Source organism: Haliaeetus leucocephalus, unplaced genomic scaffold (genome assembly GCF_000737465.1).
Source record: "Haliaeetus leucocephalus isolate CR32 unplaced genomic scaffold, Haliaeetus_leucocephalus-4.0 Scaffold295, whole genome shotgun sequence".
NCBI classification, from domain to species: domain Eukaryota; kingdom Metazoa; phylum Chordata; class Aves; order Accipitriformes; family Accipitridae; genus Haliaeetus; species Haliaeetus leucocephalus.
Window position 1 is genome coordinate 8,883,446 of NW_010972731.1, and position 19,920 is coordinate 8,903,365.

General features: G+C 59.2%; 1 protein-coding gene across 1 annotated transcript in view; it reads left to right on the forward strand.

Moving 5' to 3' along the window:
- Nucleotides 1-58: 58 nt before the first annotated feature.
- Nucleotides 59-19,920, forward strand: part of SLC9A3R2 (solute carrier family 9, subfamily A (NHE3, cation proton antiporter 3), member 3 regulator 2) — a 40,690-nt gene continuing 20,828 nt past the window's right edge. Inside the window, exons 1-2 of the mRNA XM_010570467.1 lie at nucleotides 59-288; nucleotides 4,772-5,029. Of these exons, the coding sequence (XP_010568769.1) occupies nucleotides 79-288; nucleotides 4,772-5,029 (468 nt within the window). The 5' untranslated portion in view covers nucleotides 59-78. The remainder of the gene's footprint in view (nucleotides 289-4,771; nucleotides 5,030-19,920) is intronic.

Genomic DNA, 19,920 nt, shown 5'->3' on the forward strand with positions numbered 1-19,920 from the left:
TCCCGGGCCGCGCATAAAAGGGGCCCCGCGGCCGCCCCCACTCGCCCGCCAGCCGCCTCCGTTCCGCTGCGCTCGGCCATGGCCAAGGACCAGCTGAAGCCGCGGCTGTGCCGCATGTTGAAAGGGGAGAGCGGCTACGGCTTCCACCTGCACGGCGAGAAGGGCAAGAGCGGGCAGTTCATCCGGAAAGTGGAACCCGGTTCGCCGGCCGAGGCGGCGGGGCTGCGCGCCGGGGACCGGGTGGTCGAGGTGAACGGGCTCAACGTGGAGCAGGAGACGCACCACCAGGTACGGGCAGGGGGTGGGCGAGGGGCGGGCAGGGCAGGCAGACACCCCCCCCAGAGCCCCCCAGGGACCGAGCACCCCGGGTTTGAGCCGCCCCACCAGCTTGGCTTTGCCCGGCTCCGGCCTCCCTGGGGTGGGCTAGAGAGGGGTGGCTTTCTCCCAAAATAGCTGTGCCCGAGCATCCTTGGCCTGGCCAGTGCTGGAGGCTGTTGGGGTGGGTGCCCCCCCCCCAAAATCCTAGGCCTGGGCTGCTTTGTGTGCTGAGTTCCGAAGGGAACGGTTGCGTGGCGCGGGCTGTCTCGCTGCTGGGGAAAGGATGTTGTAATTGTGTAAAGGTGGGAAAGGCGAAGGTGTTTCGGTATGGGCAGGGCACCGCTGCGTTATGCAACCTGTGGTGGAAAGGAATGGGGAGACCTGGGCTTTATTTCTGCCTCTGCTATGGGTTTCTTCGGCCACTTTGGGCAAGCTGCTCCTGCTTCTGCAGCCCAGAGTGTATAAGGATGCCTTAAAATCTACTGATAAAGCTCTGCAGATGTTCAGCAGTTCGACTGGTTTAAGTGAGATAGGGCTTGTAGAGAAATAATGGCTGTTATTAGACCACAGCTGTGAGGGGGGGGGGGGGTCTGAGTAAGCTGTTTCTCAGCTCTGTAACAGAAGCTGCATGCTTTGGGCTGTGTCATTTTCTGCTTATAAAACTAAAACTTGTATTTGTTAAACAGTTTAGTCCAAAAAAACAAGCAACGAGACTCAAGCTGCTCCTGTCTCACCGCAGACGCAGAGCCTGGCAGAGGCACAGTGCCCACTGTGCCCATTTGCCTAATGGCTCGCGGGGTTCTGCAGGGTTTAGTGCTTTAGTAACTTAAAACATATGGCCGGGCCCTGCTGCCAGCCCTTTATCAGGGATGTGCCTCGTGTAGCTTGTGGACCTGGCAGAGTTTTGGGGGGTTGTGGATTCCTGGGCTTCACCCACCACGTGTGGATGTTGCTTTGCTGAAGGTGAGGCAGAGCCTTCCAGGTGGTTCCAGTAAAGCCTTTGTGGACTCCTCTCTGGGGTCTTGGTGGGTTTTCATGGCTAATTGAGCCTGTTTTGATGATCTGAGCCAGCTGTGTAAAAGTTAAAGTTTGTCTTGAATGTGATTTCAAAACCCTTGAAGGAGGATCCACATTTTGATCTGGCTGGGCAGAAAGGAGGACTGTGTTCCTGTAAGGAGCCGCGTCATATTGGAAGCCAACAGAACTCCCTGCTGAAACTGGGATGCTGGGGATGGGCGATAGCAGAGCTGAGACAGCCAGCTGTGTCTTTGAAATGTGTGGGAGTTTTCCAGTAGGTCAAGTGAAATGGGAGAAATTTTCCTGTCTTCCATTTTCTGCTGGTGGAGGCAGGATGAAGCCCTGGCACTCGCTCCCTGCTGCAGAGCAGTGAATGGGATGGAGTGTCCCGTCCGGGGTGTCGTGGAGCTCACCGCTGTGCTGCGTTCCTGCTGTGATGGCATGAGTGGTGGGAGCAGGAGCAGCCCTGCCCCAGGACATGCTCTGGGATTGCCCTTTCTCCTGCCTCCATACAGCAAGAACCTTCCCCCCACCCCAAAAAAAACCACCCCAGCACTGATGGACTGTGGGAAGGGCGATGCCATGGCGAGTCAGATGCTGGCTCCTGCCAATGCGTTAAAGCAGCCAGTTTGTGGCCTCTCCTCCTTGTGCTGCTGAGGTCCCCGACCTTGAATAAGTAACACTTCTCCTTGTGCATCTGAAGCTGTGGTGGGACAGAGCCCGCAGCAAACAAGGCCTTGCTGTTTGGGTGTAACTGTGTTTCGAGCTGAAGCTGGCGGCATTTGTGTCTTTGTTCTCTGTTTTTTCCTGGCCTTACCCAAAGAGTGAAGGCAGAACGTGTTCTCAGGGCGTTTCATGTCTTGGATGCAAAATTGCATCCTGGCTCCTCGGTTCCTTGCCTGGCTGGGCAGCGCAGCGAGGAAAGCCTCTCCAGGTCCTTGCTGAGGCTGGCAGCGCAGTGCACAGGCAGAGGTGTCCCTTTTGGAGCAGGAGGGATGAACTGAGCTGTTCCTGGTGACACCATGAGTCTCCCTGTTGGGCAGCTGGTGTTTGGCAAGGGTGGAAGGGTCCGGGCCGGCTCTGCTGGGCTGGTGCTGGTGTAGCCAGGGGTGAAGGTCTTTTTGGGTGGAGCTGCGGAAATCATGCGGCTGGGACCGGTGCTGAGAAGGTCCCCAGGCGCCAGATGCGCAGGCGAGGCTGTGTCGTCTTCAGAAAAGCTGCAGACTCAAGCCTGTGACCATGGCTCGGAAACGGGTAGGGTGCCAGGCTCTGCCCGTGTCGGGTAGGACCTCGCCGTGTGCCTGGCTGCTGCTTTGCCTTCCACCTCGCTGCTCTGTCCCCAAACCGACTTGCTGCTTGGGGAGCTTGTCATGGAATGCCCCTTCTGCTCGTCCCTGCTATCGGGGAGAGGGCGAGGGGCTGCTCTGTGCCCGCTCTCCATCCCTGCCTGGCTCAGCCCCTGGCGCTCTGGGGCATGTGGGGCTGAGGGGACGCTTGCTCCATCGTTGCTCTTGCCGTGGCTGTTGGGGAGCTTGGCAGCGGGCTGAGCCCCAGCACCGTTCCCTGCCAGTTGGGAGGGCAGCTCACCCATCCTGCCCTGCAGCACCGCAGCAGGTCAGGGTGCTTCGGTGGTCCCTCTATGTTTTGTTGTGGTCTGCGTGACCCTCCTCCCTGCCAGTGATTAACTGTGCTGCCCTAATGCCTGGGGCACCCAAATTGCAGGGTCTGGGGGAATGTCGCTGTTTGGGACCCAGCATGCTTCTCCTGCATGCTCCCCGCAGGTATTGCTCGTCTGCATCTCCTGCAACCACTGCACGTCGGCTGCCTGCTCCCAGGTCCCTTTGGGGAGAAGTGGCCTCACACAGGCACTCCCTTGCCAGTATCGGCAGCGCTGTCTGATGTCGCATGTAAATAGATCTGAAAGGGAGCAGATGGATTTTCTGGGGCTTGATGGAATAGCATCCTTCAGGCCGGTTATGGATGGGAGCCCTGGGCACGCTGCTGCCCGACGCGGCACGTGGAGACGAACCCTGCAGCAGATTAGTTGGTTCAGGACAAGCCACCTTGTCTGCAGTCTATAAATTTCTTGCTGGTTGTTTTTTTCGTTTGCAGATACTGGCTCTGTTGACCTTGAATGGAGCTTGCAGGGAAGTAAATAAATGCTAGCTAATTGCGCATTAGGCTCGTTTGTCACTTACAACCTTGGTGGTTGCAGTGTGTCTGGCCGGTGTGACCTAGATCAGAGCAGGAGCTCTGTAAGGAAGCCCAGTGCTGCTTTGGGGGTTTCCCGGCACACCCTGGGGGGGGGTCATGGGTCTGTGGTCTTCAGGGCCACCTCATGGCTGGGGATGGCTGCTGAGCAGCATTGCCAGTGATACCACCCCTCCTCCTCTTCCTCCTTGGGATGAAGGCCTGTGCAGGGAGGAGGTGGCCCAGCAGAGCCAGCGCTCTGTGGCTGCTGGCAGGGATTCTGGAGGCAGTTTCCCTTTATCCCGCTCCTGTGCATGTCCTGGATTTGCCCCGTTTCCATCACAGCCTGCCCTGGTGTGATTTACCCGCCTGCCTGGCCGTGGCTGGGATCGGGTCCTCCCGGCTCTCCCCACCGCGCCGACACGGCGAGCTCTTTTCAGAGCCTCTGCCAGTCACCGATCCCTGCGAAGGAGCCGGGCAGGAGCAGGACAATGGTCCCCATTCAGCACTGCCTGGAGCTGGATCCCAGGAGAGACCGGCCCATCTCCCGCTCCCAACACCGGCTTCCCTTATCTCTGCTGGCTCCTAGCACAGACTGGGGATGAATGTGCGGATTGGGTTGTTTCCTTCATAAATCCACCCAGGGTGGGGGGTAGCTGTACACCGGTAGGGTGGGGAGCACCCAGCAAAGGCAGCCCAGCCAGTGAATGCCTGCGTGGGTGCTTGGTGCCTCCCTGTGCTCCCCAGATTTCCACCCTGCCCTGGGTATTGGGAGAGAAAGTCACCACAGGTCAAGGAAATGAGGGTGTGCAAGATGGTTTGCTTGGTGGGACAGATTATGTTGACCCTCTAAGGCACAAAACCAGGCAGCAGGGTTTTTGATGCTCGGGGGCAGTGAAGCAGCCTCTGGGAAAGCTCCTGTCTGAGCAGAGTGGGTGATCCTGGGTGGTCTGTGCAGTGGCCCTGGGCAGAGCGGTCAGGTCGGTTGCAGGGCATGGGGTGGAAAGAGCCATCACCATCATCACCTGAGGCTGCAGGCAACAGATGCTTCATCCTGGGGGTCCCCCAAAGCCACGCTCTGCCCTTCTCCCCCATCACCGATAGCTGGAAGTGACAGCAAAACTTGCACCCTGCAGCAAGTCCGAAGCTGCGGGAGAGTGTTGGGGAGTTGATGGTCCTTGGGTCCAGCTCCTGCCACAACCAGGAGGTGCCTGGGTTTCTGCTCAGTTGTTTTCCTCCTTTCTAGGTTGTGCAGCGCATCAAAGCCGTGGAGACGGAGACCCGCTTGCTTGTGGTGGACAAGGAGACGGACGAGTACCTGTGCAGCCTGCGCCTGACGTGCACGGAGGAGATGGTGCACGGTGGGATCCTGCTGAACTCCGGCGTCTCGCCCACCAAGTCGGTGGGCAGCGACAACGGGGAGGTCTGGAAGCCGCAGCTGGATCTGAGTGGGGGCAGCCTCCAGCGGCATTCGCACAGCTTCTCCTCGCACGGCAGCAGGAAGGTGAGTGCAGAGCCGGGGAGTGGGTGCAGCCGCGCTGGGAGCACCTCCCTCTGCAAGCCTGGCTTGCTTCCCATTGGAGAAAAACCTTCTGCACGTGGCTGTCCGCTTTGGGGACCCCACTGTGTCCCAAAGCAGAGGGCCAGCTGCCCCTCGGCCTCATTCGCTCTTGCTCGAAGCAGCATCGGCTGCTGGGGGCTGCACTGCTGCTCTCCCCTCCTGTGCCCCTCGAGGGTCTCCTGAGCCCCGGGGGCTGGCACAGAGGGGGTTCGGGGGGGCGAGTCATCAGCCCTGGGGACGAGTGACCCCCATGGTGCCTCGGCTGAGGTTGGCATCCCAGCCTGGCTCTCACTCACCCGTGGGGACAGGCTGCACAGACTAGGGACGCGGCGAAGCTGGAGCTCGTGAATGAGCTTCTCTCCCCTCCATTATTTGCAGGAGGGAGGGAACATCTGGGGCAAATGTGTTCTCAGCTTTTTGCTTAAATAGGAAGGAAATTAGCTCTTTTTCAAGTGGCCTGGGTCTGGACTGTGATTCTGCAGTAAGTGCCTTTTATTGGTAAACTCCTTTCCAAAAAGGAAAGAATTTGGGGTGGAAAACGTCCAATTTCCATGGCTGCCTTGCTGCTGGGGCCGGGCTGGCGGAGACGGCGCAGCCTTGCTCTCGGCAGATAGCGGGGTTCAGTCCCGGCGCTGCCCTTGCTCAGGGTGTGAACGTGGCAGGAACAGTGTGGATGTCGTGTGGCCGAGCCGGTGACTCTGTCACCTCTCTGCAGCTGCCTGTCCCCTTCCCTTCCACGTCCCTGCTCTGCAGCCCCCCCCATGCTTGCTGGTCTGTGCTGCCAGGCAGGGAGCAGTGGTGCTCAGCCACCTCCTCGAGTGCGGAGGTGCCGTGGGTGCACTCTTCTTCCTCCTCCTCCTCCTCCCCAGGGAGCTTGCAAGGGCTCCTGGTCAGCCTCTGCCCCCTCAGAGGTGGGGTGGTGGCTGGATGCTGGCCCAGAAGTGGTCGTGGGGCTGCCAGGAGGACATGGGTGGGAAAATCAAGAAAGCTTTGTGTCCTCGGGAGCCCCCGTGGGGAAACAGCTGAAGAAATTCCCCCGCGCAGGTAAGGGGTGGTGGTGGTACGAGGCAGGAGGCATGTGCATCTCCAGCGGTAAGGAGGGGGTCTCGCCTCCGATCCTTCCCTCTGGAGCGCTTTGGCATCTTGCAGAGGAGGATCCCCCTTCCCTGGGGCTGGCAGGGGCAGGATAGGAGGCAGTATTTTTTTTTTTAACTTATTGCATGTTTTGAAGCTGTTTGAAGGTCTGTGTGATGATGATGGATGCATTTCCCATGGGGGTAGGTGCAGTGGGGAGCTCGTCACCCCTGGGGTGGTTGGTGGGAGAGGAGCTGTTCTGGGGTGGGGGGGCATGGCTGGGGGCATCTCTCCAAGCTGGGGATTTCCTATCCTGTCTCTGTTTCGTTTGCTGGGTGCAATCCAACAGTGTGTGCTGACGGGAAGTCAGGCGAGGGGAACAGGACGGTCCTTTCCGGTCTTTGGGTTTCGGCTCCTCCAAGGAGAGGGTGGGACGGGGAGAGCCAGGCAGGGCTGGGGTGCAAGGGGGGAGAAGCACCCACGCTCCCCCTCAGAGGGGCTGGGGGCTTGGCCGGTGGCTTCGCCTGGGGCAGCGTGGCTGGGGCATTTGGTGCTTGCTGTGCCAGAGCCGGCGTGTGGCAGAACCTGAGCTGGATGAAGGGAATTGACTCTGGGGGTGATGCCCATCGTGTGGGGTTGGGGACAGGGGCTGCTGAGCTGGGCAGTGCTGAGCGTGTTGGGTATCTGCAGAGCCTTGGGTCAGCGGCTGGTTTGCTTCTGCTGAGCTTTGCAGCGCCCAGCTCTTCAGGCTTTCCTGGCCAAGGTCACTTCTCCGTGCTGGGACCATGAGTGACCGTGGTACGAGGTCAGGGGTGGCCGGAGCAGCAGGACCTGCGTCCTGCTCCCATGCCTTGCTGTCCCGCTTGCTTCAAGGTGGTAAGAGCTTCTCCAGGCTCTTGGTCTGGGTGATGGTGGCTCTCTGCCTAGGTCCAAAATGGCTAGAGGCCAGGGGAGCAATGGTGAACCCCGGTTCCTGCAGTGCTCAGCCCTTCAGTGCCGTGTCCCTGCCTGGGGCAGCTCTAGCCTGAGCCGAATCCTGCAGATCGCTGGCGCTGGGCCCACGTGGTGTGAGCAGCTCCCGAATGCGGGGGCTGTTTGGGAGATTTCTGTCCCTGCGGCAGGGCTGTGGCAGCTGGGGTCCAGTCAGAGACTCGTCCCCAACCAGGTTTGGAGGGGACCAGGCTCTGAGCTGGGTGGCACTGGGAGAAACTGGGCTTGGGCTGGCAGTGCTTGGGTCTTTTGTGTAGCTTCCCTGGAGGCGTTCAGTGAAGGAGGAGAAAAGGCAGCTCCCTTCCCCCTGCAGACCCTCGGCCCCAGCCTACCCCTGTAGGAACTGGTGCCGATGCTCCGGGCTGCTCCCAGGGAAGCAGCATTTTTTTGAGCAGCATTTGTTTATGTAAAGGCTGCAGTTTTCCTTGATTCGAGGCCAGGTTTTTCAGTGCAGCCCGAAGCGAGGAGCAACTGAAAGAGGAGGGAAATCTGGTGGCCGTAGCAGTGGGCAGCAGGGAGGCGATGTGGCAGGCAGGGTGGGCACAGCCCTGCCAGCCTCCCCCGTGCTGCCCCAGGAGTGACCCCTCTGGGCGAGCTGCCGTGGGTGGGGAGGTCAACGCGCACCCCCGGCAGAGACCTGGCGTCCAGGACCTTGTGCTCCAGGAACCACGGTCATGCCATGAATAATTCAGCACGTATTTAAAATCAGGCTGCCTGGCCCCGAGAGCAGGTCAGCAGGGCTGGCTGCCATCCCCGGCACCCTGGGGACGCGTGCCCTGCGTGGCCGTGGTGGCAAGAGGAGCAGGGTCTGCCTTTCCCCATCCCACGGCACTGCACCCAGTGGGGGGATTTGCCCACTTGCTGCCTGCCCCACGCCGTGTCCCCTGGAAGGGGAAGCAGCAGGGCACGTGCCCCCACGCCACGTATTCCCCCTGTCCCAAATATGTTCTCGTGGCCACCGGGCTGTTTTCTGCTTTTCCTCAGGACTCTGGCTCTGCCTTGCCCGGCACCCGGCGTCGAGTCCCCTGGGAGGTTCGGAGGTAGCAGGCAGGGCTGTGCTGGAGGGTGAGGGGGTCTCAGCGTGGCAGGGGCTGCTTTGGGTGCTGGGTGCCTGGTGGCGAGCTGCTTTTATTGCAAAGGTGCCTTTGGGACAGCGGGGTGAGCTGACGGTGGCTGTTAATTAAATGCCTGGGCTAACGGCATGTAAAAAGGCAGGCGTGCTGTGGGGCTGGGCTGGTGCTGAGCGGTGCTGCCGGCCGTCCCGGGGGTGTTCGTGGTGCACAGGCAGCGTGGCCCGGGGCTGGCAGCACCTTTGCAGGCAGGAGCCGTGGCTCGGCTGTCCCTGCTCCAGTTGCGCAGTGGGAGGGATGTGCTGTTGACCCCCCCGTTATGGCCACGCAGGCTCAGTGAGCCACGTTAGGGGTGTCCTTGGGACTCGCTGCCTCGCTGCTTTCTCCAGGTGTGTTTGTAGGAGAAACAAGAACAATGGTCAAGCCACCAAGATGTGTTCGGGGTGATGCAGTTGCCCTCCATCGCTGCTCCGGTTGCACTAAAGCACGACTGCAGGGGGTGGGTGTGCAAAGGGACCTTTACAACTGGCATTTATCTTTCGGGAAGCAAATGCACATCTTGTAGCTGCTGGATTCAAGCGGCCTGTTGGGTCTGGGAATTTTAATGTAGGGGGATTAGTAGCCGGTTGTTAATTGTCCCCCGCTCGGGGAGCGACAGCATCACCTTAGCATTGCTGCTGGCAAAACCTGCAAACAGCAGGAGAACGGGTGTCCCTCCGCCGACACGGGGGTCTGTGGCTGGCTCTTTGTCACGACAGGGAGCAGGCGTTGAGCCTCCTGTGTGCCACCGGCCTGTGCTTGAGAGGAGCTGATGTGCCTGGGGACAGACGTGCAGTTTTCTGGAGGAGAATGGATGAGCGCCTGGGTGCCTTTTGAGACCCACAGGTGTGGGGCCAGCGCTGACATCGAGGCAGTAAATATTTACACTACTGTTTGGGTCAGGAATAAGAACTTTTTCTGTTGCAAATAAAACTCTGCATTGCAACATCTTCAGCCGCCAGCTTTCTGCTGGAGTGCTGGAGGGGCAGTAACTCGGGACAGATGTTTTCAGAGAACTTTGCCAACTCAGTTGAGGCCCAAAATTTAGGGCTTGTAGAATAACCACAAAGATGTAATAAAACCTAACATGAGCAGAAATGTCTGCAGTAATTATGCGATTAAAAAAAAAAAGAAAAAAAACCCCAACACCAAATAAATGCATGGTTTATATTAAAGCAATTCCCTGCAGCATCCTGTGCTCCCTGGGCCCCGGTGGCAGGCTCAGACCTGTGGGGAGAGGGTGATCGGGGAGGATGGCAAAGCTCGTCCCCGGTACAGCCTGGGTGAGGTTCCCACTGTGCAGGCAGAGGCTTGGGGAAGCCCTCCGGCACAGAGCCCGAGGAGCTGTGGCCATGTCCCTGCAGCATTCCCTGCCCTTCCCACAGCAGCTATTTTTGTGGATGCTGCCAGCCCGGCAGCTCTCGCTGTGGGTCTGAAAGGGCAAAGCCAAAAGGAAGCCATGTACGTGCCCTGTCGGGGCAGGGATTCATCACCGTGTGTGCTCTGTGTTTTGTCTGCTTAAAAAACACGTTGCAAAGCTGCTTCTTCACCCACAGCATGGAGCTGCACCAGGGCTGCTGGGAGCACAGGTTGCTGCTCTGCTGTGCCCGGCTGAGAGCATGGGATGGGAGCACGGCTTCCCGCATCCCTCCTGGGGAAGGGAAGATGCCTGTGGGGAGCTGGGAAGCGGGACGGCAGGGCCAGAGATCCCCTGCCTCCCCGCAAAGGGCAGCGTTGCAGCGGGTGCTGGGCTGTACAGGGATGGCGAGGGCTCTGGTTACTGCAGGAGCTCAGTTGAGGAGCGGCGGCAAAGCTGAGCTTGTTTTTGGGATTAGCGCTTCAATCCTGTCCCAGAGGCAGCGGTTCAGCCGGCATGCGGGGAAGCCGGCGGGTCTGTGCCGGCGCTGACCCCGCTGCATTATTGATAGCACCGGGCTCGCCGGCGTCGTGTGTCACGGGGCTGGGCAGAGTCGGTGCTGGGACCGCAGGTGGGCTCTGGAGCAGCTCCAGCCCGCAGCATCTTGGGGACGGAGCATCTTAGGGGACATGGCAGCTGGAGGTGTCCTCTCTGGGGACAGCGGCAGGATGCTTTCCCCTGGCCTGGCGGGGTGGTGGCCCGTGCCGATCCAGGCCATAGGAGGCTGTGCCGCACCGTGAGCTTTGCTCGGAGGAGCCTGGAATATTTTGCTTTCCTGGGAGGCTGGCCCTTTCCTGCGCAGGCAGCGATAGGCTAAATGGATAAAAATACCTGATTTTTCAGACTGTTGGTCACTCTGACAGCCCAGCGACTTGGCGCTTGGTTAGAAGGAGTAGGACCTGGTTTTGCAGAGACCCCTTTGCGTGAGCATTGAGGTGTTTCAGGAGCTGGTTGCGCCTCTGCCTCCCATGGTGTGCGGGTGACTGGGAGCAGTGGGATCTGTGCTGCTTGAGGGGCTGGGGGGGGCTCTGCATCCCATAGCGTTGCAGGTTCCCACGCTGGGACCGGGGCAGCCCCAGCCTCGTTCCCCATGCGGTCCCATCTGCTCGCTCCTTGTGCATCGGCAATCTGTTAACTTCTGAGTTTTTGTTCGTTGGCTTTTGGTATCAGTTTGGGGCTGGCATCGCAGTGCCGCCGTCTGCAGCGGGGTTTGCTGGAGCCTCGGCTCGGGTGGTGATGAGCCCGCGGAGGAGCAGCGTGGGGTGGGTATTGCCGCAGCACTCGGAGGAGGTGCCGGCAGGGATCTGAGCCTCGTCCTGCTGGATGCAATCCAGATACGAGATGGGACACTTACGGTGTTGTAAGGTAAAGAAAACAGAGTGTTGCTCGCTATGCTGGAGCACGGCAGGGTCAGCCCTGGCTTCCGACCCCCCCAGGTCTCGCATACTTGCATCCTCCCAGTGCTGTGGGAAGGGGGTTTGAATGGAAAACGCTTCCTTTCACGTGGACTGTGGCTGTGTCCCATCACCCAAACCACCCGGGAGCTGCGGGTGGGCTGCGGGGACAGATGAGGGAGCTGAGCGGGCATCCCCTGGCCGCAGCTCGCCTGCCCAGGCTCCGTGTGGGCAGCGGGTCCTGCGGCAGAGCTCGGCTGGGGGGTTATTTTTGTGCCGGGGCAGCGCAGGAAGCCCCTCCCGGGGAGGAGAGCATCCACCCCGCAGCAGAAACTTCCTCCACTGCGATATTTTTAGTGAAACACAAAGCAAAGTGGAAGGGAGCGGGAGGCAGGAGGCGGATTAGCATCGGGAGGAGCTGCGCCCTGCCAAGAGCCTTTGTTCCTGGGGCCATGCGCTCCCAAGGGACACCCGGTCCTGCGAGGGGACAGTGGGGTCACCCCTCGGACCCCCCACCTTCCTGGGAGGGGGGCAGGAGCGTGGGTGGGTGTTTGCATCCCAGCCCATTGCCTGGCTGCAGAGGAGTGATGCTGCTGACATGAAGAGATGCTGCATGTGGTCCAGCCGGTGATGTTCCTTTCTGCATCCTCGAGTAATCAAAGGCTTTCCCTCAAAATGATTTGAAAACTGATATTAAATGGGAGCCATTCAAAATGCAGCTTGCTCCGGCACAGCCAGTCCCAGCCCCCTCTGCTCACAGGGATGCGCTTGAGCAGCTTGCTTTAATAACAGCCCCACTTAAAAGTGGGCTGCTTGCCAGCTGGTTAATGGTTCTGTTCAATAGTAAGAATATTAAATGGTTTCAAATAAATTAAAAATCTTTTGGCAGAATCAGGGCCTTCTGCATGTGCCCTGGCAGCTGCACAGAGCCTCTGCTGTGACTTTGCTCCATCCCTCAGAGTTTCTCCAGGCTAGTCGGGCTCATGGTCTTGTCACGGTGGAAAAAACCTTAAAACAATATTGGGTTTGGTTGGGTTTTTTTTTTGATTCTCTATTTATTCCCAAAATCCAAATGAGTTGTGGAGGAGGGGACAGACTGCATGTTTCCAGCTATCTATCCAGGACTGTCCCTGGTGCCACTGTGCAGTGTGGCTGGATAAAACATTTCCAGGAGTTTGACCCCGGACCTGGCACTGCTGCAGGTGATGCTGCGGGTCTGGGTGAATCCCACCTCCTCCTGCCCAGCCCCTCCGGGCACAGGGCTGCTCCCACCCAGGGGAGAAGGTGCCGGCGTTACGGCATTGCTCGTGGGAAGCGGAAACACATGGAGCAAAGGTGCCGTGCACATTCTGACTTACGGCGTGCATTCCCAGGTCGGAAGGGGCCAGGGTGTCGAGCTGCTGGCTGGGCACACCTGACTTCCAAACAAGGTTTTAAAGAGCTCCTTTTAATCCATAAGGTGACATCCCTTTACTGATGGCAGCTGTAACAGCACACAAGTATGATGTGATGGCTGTGGCATTGCTTCTGTGCGCTTCGTTCCTGCCCTTCAGTTGGAGAGACTGAGGCTGCGAGGTGGAGTGATTTACCCAGCACTATGCGAGAACTCGGTGTATAAATGAAGGTCTGAATTGAGCTGGTTTTAGCTCCCAGTTCTTGGCTCTATCTCTAGGTGTGGAGATTTTACAGGTAGTGGTCGGGAGACTCCAGGTTGGGATATGAGAGAGAGAAAAAGTTAAACTCGTAATCAGCAAAGGGTTTCTCCAGAATCACAGGTCTCTATAAATAAGGAACTAAAACCCAAGTTGTCGACATAATTATTTCTGGCAAGATCCATATCACAATCTAACTTTGTTAGAGCTTTTGCCTGGACTCCTGAGTGTTTTAGTTCCACTGCTGTGTACGTTTAAACCGTAACCAGACTTCGAGCTGGAGTTTGTTGGCTAAATGTCTCTCTTTTCCCACTAAAGCCTTGCAAGAGTTTGTTACCAGGTAAAATAAGCCGCTGGTAGATGTCTGTTAGTGGTGAGTCTGTGAAAGCCAAATTCAAAAGTAGTTTTATGAGCGGGGGAAGGTAAGAAAGATGATTCCCTATGGGTACCAGTGCCGCAGTAGTGTGTGGGGCTGCTTTATGGGCATCTTGGGCTCTGACTGCCTGGCGGCGGGTGTCTCCCTCAGTGGGGTCTCCAGCCCCAACACTGAGCCATCCTGTGCGCTGCCCCGTGGCCAGGGATGCTCGAGAAAGGAGCGGGGCAGGGAGGAGCAGTGAGTTGGTGTCGGGATGCGGTCCCGGGACCCTCCATCACCGTCTGCTGCAGACCCAGTTAAGTGAGGCTCACCGCCTGCATGGACCCGGCGGGAGCCCCGCCACTCACCCTGTGGTGTTATGTGATTAAACCCTCTTACAGATTTACAGGGACTAATCCCCTTAAAGAAACGAGCAGCACAAAAGGTGGTGGGAGGGCTAATCCCTCCGCTCCTGCCTTGGCGGGCTGTGGCAGCTTTTCCCACAGCCCTCATGGCTGGGGCTGTACCACCCGGCTGGACCGGCATCCCCGGTGATGTGATGTTCTGTCCAGGGACTGGTCTCCAGTGGCTCTTCCTGAGCCCTGACAGCTCCTGCCTTGCCACGTCTGCAGCCACCGTGGCCAGCACGGGGCTGGCTTGCTTGTGCCAGGCTCGCAGTCCCTTATGAGTGGCCAAAGGCCATCCCAGGTAAATCTGTTAATTCTGGCCCTGGGGTTGTTCCTGGTTAGCAGGATTTAATTAAGACAAGCCCTAATTAGTTCTAAGCGGGGTGAATAGTCTGCTTTGCCTGGAAGAGTTCCCTGCTCTTGTCTGGCAGCTGTTAACGAGCGCAGCGCTCCCACCGACATCGGGGGGGCTGAGTCTGCCCTGGGGATGGGGTACGTGGGAGACCCCGCATCGTGCTGGAGGGGTGGTTGGGACAGCTTGAATGTGGGGATAAAAATTGCTTCATGCCGCTCCTTGGAGCGGCTGCTGGTTTTTGCTGGGCACCCAGATCCATCTTTCGGTTTTGCAAGCGCTGTGCCGGGGTGTCTTCTTTCCCTGCAGCTTTCTGGTCCTCTTCAGCCCTTCCCACGAGCACAGCTCGCAGCGTGCTCAGAGCCCCGCAGCCGGCACCGGAGTGTGCCTGACACCGTGCACCCACCTTCACCCAAGGTTTATCAGCAGGAGCAGCCGGAGCCTGGTGCCGAACTCGAGGGTTATCGCGGGAGGTCCTCCCGCACCGCGTCGGAAACGCACTTTGTCCTGGACCACCCGCCGCTGCGCAGGGCTTTGGCAGAGCCGCCTCCGAACCTCCTTATCTGCCCCAGCATGGAGGTGCCGTTCCCGCTGGAGATAAACACCAGCCCCTCGTCCCAGGAGCAGCGGCTGGGAGGGCACTCAGCTCCCTGCAGCATTTGGCAAGCGAGGGGCATCTTCTGCGGTCTTCTCATTTTTCAGAGGCTGGTGTTTAAAACGTGATTTTTGGAGCTGAGCATCGCAGTGGTACAGGCTGAGTGAGCGAGCCCTGATGCTCCCCGATTGCATCCCCGATTGATCCCGTGTTTTCCAGCAGCATTGTGGGATGGAGCTGGCGCCAGCATTTTGCATTGGTGGCTGTGGAAGGAGGGTTGAGTCATTTGGAGGAGGTTGGAAGCCCCAGGCAGAGCCATGGACTTTGGGTGCTGGGTCCAGACTGGCTCCATGGGCAGATTTTGTGCAAAAGCTTTGAATTGTGGGTTTTTGGAAGGAGGGGGTAGCTCGCATGTCACGCTGAGGGCTGGGAGCAAGGCCCCTCACTCCTGCTTTTTGGAAAATTGCACCCCTGGATATTTTATTGCCGGATTTTTAAATACAAAAGGCCTTACATTTGGTTAACCCCAAGCGCGGGTGCCACAGCACTGGCTTTACTTTCATTATAAGGAATGCAGAGGATGTTTGGAGCCCTCCCCCTGCCCCGTTTCCTCCAGCAAGCCGTGCCGCCTGGCCAAGACAAATATTGGTAGTAAACTATTGAACTTCCCTGGTCCCAATGCTCCCCGGCGCTCACAGAGCAGCGCCTGTTCTCCCCCCTTCCCCGGGTGGGGGCCGGGCTGGGGAGGCACAGATGCGTCCCCATGCTGGGGACAGCAAAACGCTGCTGTGCAGCGATGGGAGCTGGAAGGTGTGCAGCGAGCGTGCGGCAAGTGCGCGGTGAGCGTGCAGCGTGCTCTGCGGGGCTGAAGCACCTGTGGGGCTGCACCCAGCTCCTCCTGCCCCGTGCCCATTGCACCCCTCGCCCCAGTCTGGGCACAGGGTGGGTTTGGTGGCAGATCAGGGGGAGAAGATTGGCCCCAAAGGGCCGGTACGATGGCTTGTGCGATCTGTCTCCCACCTTACACGTGCTTTATTGGGCTCTGCAAGTCTAAATACAGCACCCGTGACTTCTTCCTCCAGGGCCAGGGGAGGCTGCAGGGATTCGGGGGGAGGACCAGGAGCAGCATCCTTGCTGGCCTGTGGTGCAGAACACAGGCTTCCCCATCCCATTTTAGACATCTCGGCCAACAGCCACCTTTCTGCAGGGCTGCAGGTTATTTATTGACCTGCAGGGGACTGCACCCTATCCCCAGAAATCAGGCTTTCGGGGCAGCTCTCAGTGGGTTTGAGCAGGTTGGTGCTGGCCCCCGTGGTCCGTGGATCACAGCGGGCAAGAAGCAGCTGTGGGACGTGGGGTTCGCTTACGCGGTCCTGCGGTGGTGTTCCCCAGGTCCCGCAGCCCTGGCACGGGCACTGCAGCGTGGCCGTGCAGCCCGCAGGGTGAGAGCCAGGAGTTAAGAGGCTGAGCAACCTCAACCCTTAAGAAAAATATCTTTCCTTCCCTGGGTGTGTGGCTGGGAGAGCCCTGCCTGTCATGGGGTGTGCGGTGTTCTCTGGGCAGGGAACGGTACTCCCCGCGGTGCCCGGTGCATCGCGTGAGAGTCCCCACCATCTGGAGGGGGATTTCCCTCAGCACTGGTCCTGCCAAGCCAGTCGCTGTGGGAGCACAAAGCTGGTACAACTGGATTCCTGTTAGTGACCCAGGGTTATTAAAGGCAACGAATGGAGCCAGCGTTAACGAATGATTTGGTGATTGCTCAAGGCTTGGCTGCGGTGAGAAGCTGAGGAGTCTAAAGGGCAGGCTAATACGGCATGGTCAGCGGTTTTATGGTGCACGGCTCTGGCCAGAGCCTCTGGCTGCAAGCGAGCGCGAGCTCGCGTGCGGGGTGTGCTTTGGGTCCTGCCCTGCGCGCAAGGCTCCATTTGGGATCCATCGCCTGTCCTTGGAGCAGCGCTGAGGACATGGAGACGTGCCGCCGTGGGTGGCAGTTGTACCTCCGATTTGGGGTGCTGCAGAGCGGGGCACGTCTCTCCCCTGGGGCTCGGCCCCTGCAGAGGGAGGGAGCACCGTGCGATCAGGGAAGCTCATTCCCAGCATCTCCCGCTGCCTTCCTATTGCCCGCAGCAATCCCTCCCCTGCTGGGGGGGTTCATGGCAAGCGTGGGAAGGACTTTTCCCCCTGTTCCAGCAGCTCGAGCTGTGGTTTGAGCCCTGCGCAGAGCGACCGATGCTCCTTGCCTCCTTTCCCTCCTACCCACTGGAAAACAAATCCGTCTAGATCTGATGAGATCCCTTTACATCCAGAATGGAGAACCAGTGTTTCTCTTCTGGGACAAATCCCAGCCTGCAAGGACCCACGCTGCCACCCCACATTGTCCCCAAGCCGATCCCTCCGGAGCAGGGGAGCTCGCAGGTATCCTGATTGCGTGTTCCTTTGGCAGCTCATGCTGGAAAAGTTGTCTCTCAAAGAAAACACATGCACGTGGCGGTTTCGGTCTCCTCCGTCCTCCCTCCCTCCCCGTCTCTCCCTGGGCTGGCCCAGCTGCTCCCTGCTCCCAGCCAAGCCTGGGCTGCTGTTCCTGGCTCCAGCCTTGCCCGGGGGAGAGCGCGGGTGCCTTCGCTGTCTGAGGCTGCTCAAACGCCAGCAAAGCGGAGTGGGGGAAGAAAAAAAAGCTGCTTTTTGCAGCTTGTGGCTGAGAAATTCCCCAGCTGTAGGATTGCTGAGGAGCAGCGGGGACAGCTTGGCATCGTTGCTGGGAGGAAGGCGGATGGGATCAGACTGACCCCACGGAGCTGGACAGGTCTGGGGTCCTGGCATTAGCCAGCCGCCCTCGCCAGGGGATGTGCTTGTCAGGGACCCTCAGCCAGGGAGTCCCCACTGGGGACGCGTGGTCCTCGTCAGGACGTGGCCCTGGCTGCAGCCCCTCTCCTGAGAGACCCCTTTGTGCTCGGGGATTTCCATAATGCCACGGCCGAAGCTGCGGCACGCTGTCGGGGATTTTGGAGAGGGGCAAATCTAGGCTTACCCCCCTCACCTTAGGGCATCAGCGGTTGATGAGGTCGGGCTCTTAATTTCTTGGGCAGCAAATTGTTTAAAGGTGAAAGACGGGTGGGAGGCCCTAAGTGAAATGCTTTTCCCATCACCCCGCTCCGGTGCGCGGTGCCCAGGGAGGGGGGGCAGGAGCTGTGCTGTCCCGTGGGGCAGCCCAGCCTGGCAGGCACTGTCACCGTGGGCTGGAGATCAGGCGTCCTCCCCACCCTTCACATCCTTCCTGCTCTTGTTTTCTCCTGCCCGGCAGTTTCTCGGGATAATAACCTTTTGTCGTGTCTGGGGCCGTGGCCGAGGTCTGGCTCTGTGGCAGGGTGCTGGCACGGCCGCCCCGCTCTCCCGGGGGGTTTGCATCCTGGAAGGGACCAGGTTGGGGTGAGCGGGCTTGGGGGAGACCTGGACGCTTTGGTTCGTGGCTCAGGCAGGGTGCGTACCCCTTCTTCAGGCAGTTCCTGCAGTGCCAGGGGACAGAGAAGGACCTCATTAATTTTTTCTGATTGCTTTTGCATTGCCCTGGAAAGGGCTACTGGGTGCTGTGGGTCACCGGTGACAAGCCACACACGTCGTGTCCATGTCCCCCCCTCCCTGCTGTGTCTGAAACTGCTGCAGGGCTCCGGGCGAGTGTCTCCGGGGACGGTGGATCCCTGCCGAGGCGTGGTACCCACTGTGGCTGGCTGTGGGCATCATCCTTCCCCTCCGTGGCTGGAAGGAGCCGTCCTGCCGGCACGGCGTTCCCATTGCACACTAATCCTCCTCGGGCTGCGAGCGAAGGCAGAGCAGGGACTCGGTGTCACCCCAGCCCGCGCAGCCAGCTCCTGAGTTGGTGCTCCCGTCTGCCGCAGCAGACCCGTCGGAGACTGGAGACTCACTGAAAATATCCAAATTACCATATCAGCTGCAGCTTGGCTGTGGGTCCTGCTGAGTACCCATGGCTGGACACTTTCCACTGCTAATTGGAATCACTCGGCTGTCTCCCAGCTCGCCTGCCATCCTCGCTCGCTCCCTTTATGCTGCGCCTTGGCAGAGAAAGCGGCGGGACGCGTCCGAAGGGCGCTGGGCGTGCGTGCCGGTGCAGCCCCCGCTCCTCCAGCAGCCCCCCCCGGGGCAGAGACACAGTGCCTGGCTGAGCCCCCTGGGCTGGCGTGAGGATGCGGGGGCAGCAGTGCTGCAGCCGTTGAGGAAAAGAATGCAAATCTCAGTGTCTTTTGCCCTTTAAAAACAAATAAATAATTTTTGGGGATGCTTCTATCACTCAAAGCCAGCTGGAGCAATTTAAATAATTGGAGCAGTTTGAATAATGGAAGCAATTTAAATAAGCTACGAAAGCCCAGATCTCGCGTTTGAGGGTGGTAGCCCACACGAGCGGGCGAGGTGCCTGGCAGTTTGGGTTGGTGGGGAGGTGAAGCTTTGACGCTGAGGTGAGGGATGGTGGCACCGCGGCACGGTTTGTGCCGGCGCCGGCGGGAACCTGCAGCAGCCCTCTTCTCCTCCCGGTGATGTTTAAGATAACTCTGCTTGTTTCAGGGTGATCACCAGCTCTACCAAAAGGTATTTCGTGGCAGCTCAGCTGTGTTTTGAGCCCCCCTTTTTCTCTCAGGGCAGTGATTGCTGTGGGCACTGCCGCGGTCCCGGCTCATTCCCGGGGAGCGCCCGAAACTTTCTCCTGGTTGTCGCAATGTGGAGGCAGCGGCTGCCACTGCCCAGGAGATGCTGTGAAGCAACGAGCTTTAAGACGTCGGTCAGGCTGTTGCGTCTGTATTGGAAGAACAAAGCGAGGTTTTTCTCTTTTGCCTGCTGGTGTCAGAGCTGAAACACCTCCTCGGCTAACGGGGCGGGTGGTAATTAGAGTTGTGGCTGTATAAAAATGGAAGCAGGTTGTTTACTGAGCTGGTCCTGCCTGAGGATTTATTCCTGGGCTGGCTGGTGGAAAACCTCCGAATTACCTCCCTTCTGCAGGTGCTGGGGGGGGTCTCGCCAGCCGGGGGAACCTCAGGGTGCTGGAATTGCCACCTTTCTCCCCAACCCCAGCTGCGGATGGGTGCAGCCCAGCACCACGGGGAAGGGGAACATCTGCTTGTGTTTCGGTGGGCCTGGCGTCCCACCAGCCCTGTCTCCCCTTCCCCCTCCTTTATTTATAGCATTTCACCAACATCTGGAGTTGGAGCAGATTCGGCGCTGGCTGACTCCGAGCTGGGTGATGGAGCTGGGTGAAACGTGTGCGGCCGGGGGGGGAGGGAGGGACGGACCCCCCTGAACCCTTCCCAGCGGTGTGTGGGGGGCTGCAGCATCCCGGCGTGGAGCTGAGGACTGTCCGGGGGTTGGGAAGCCCTGGGAGCATCCTCGCTCTGCTTTTCCCGACAGTGGGAGAGCTGCTGTGTCCTCGCCCCGCGGTGTGGACCTGGGGGTGCTCTGCCCCCCCCCCCCCTGGCGTTGCTGGC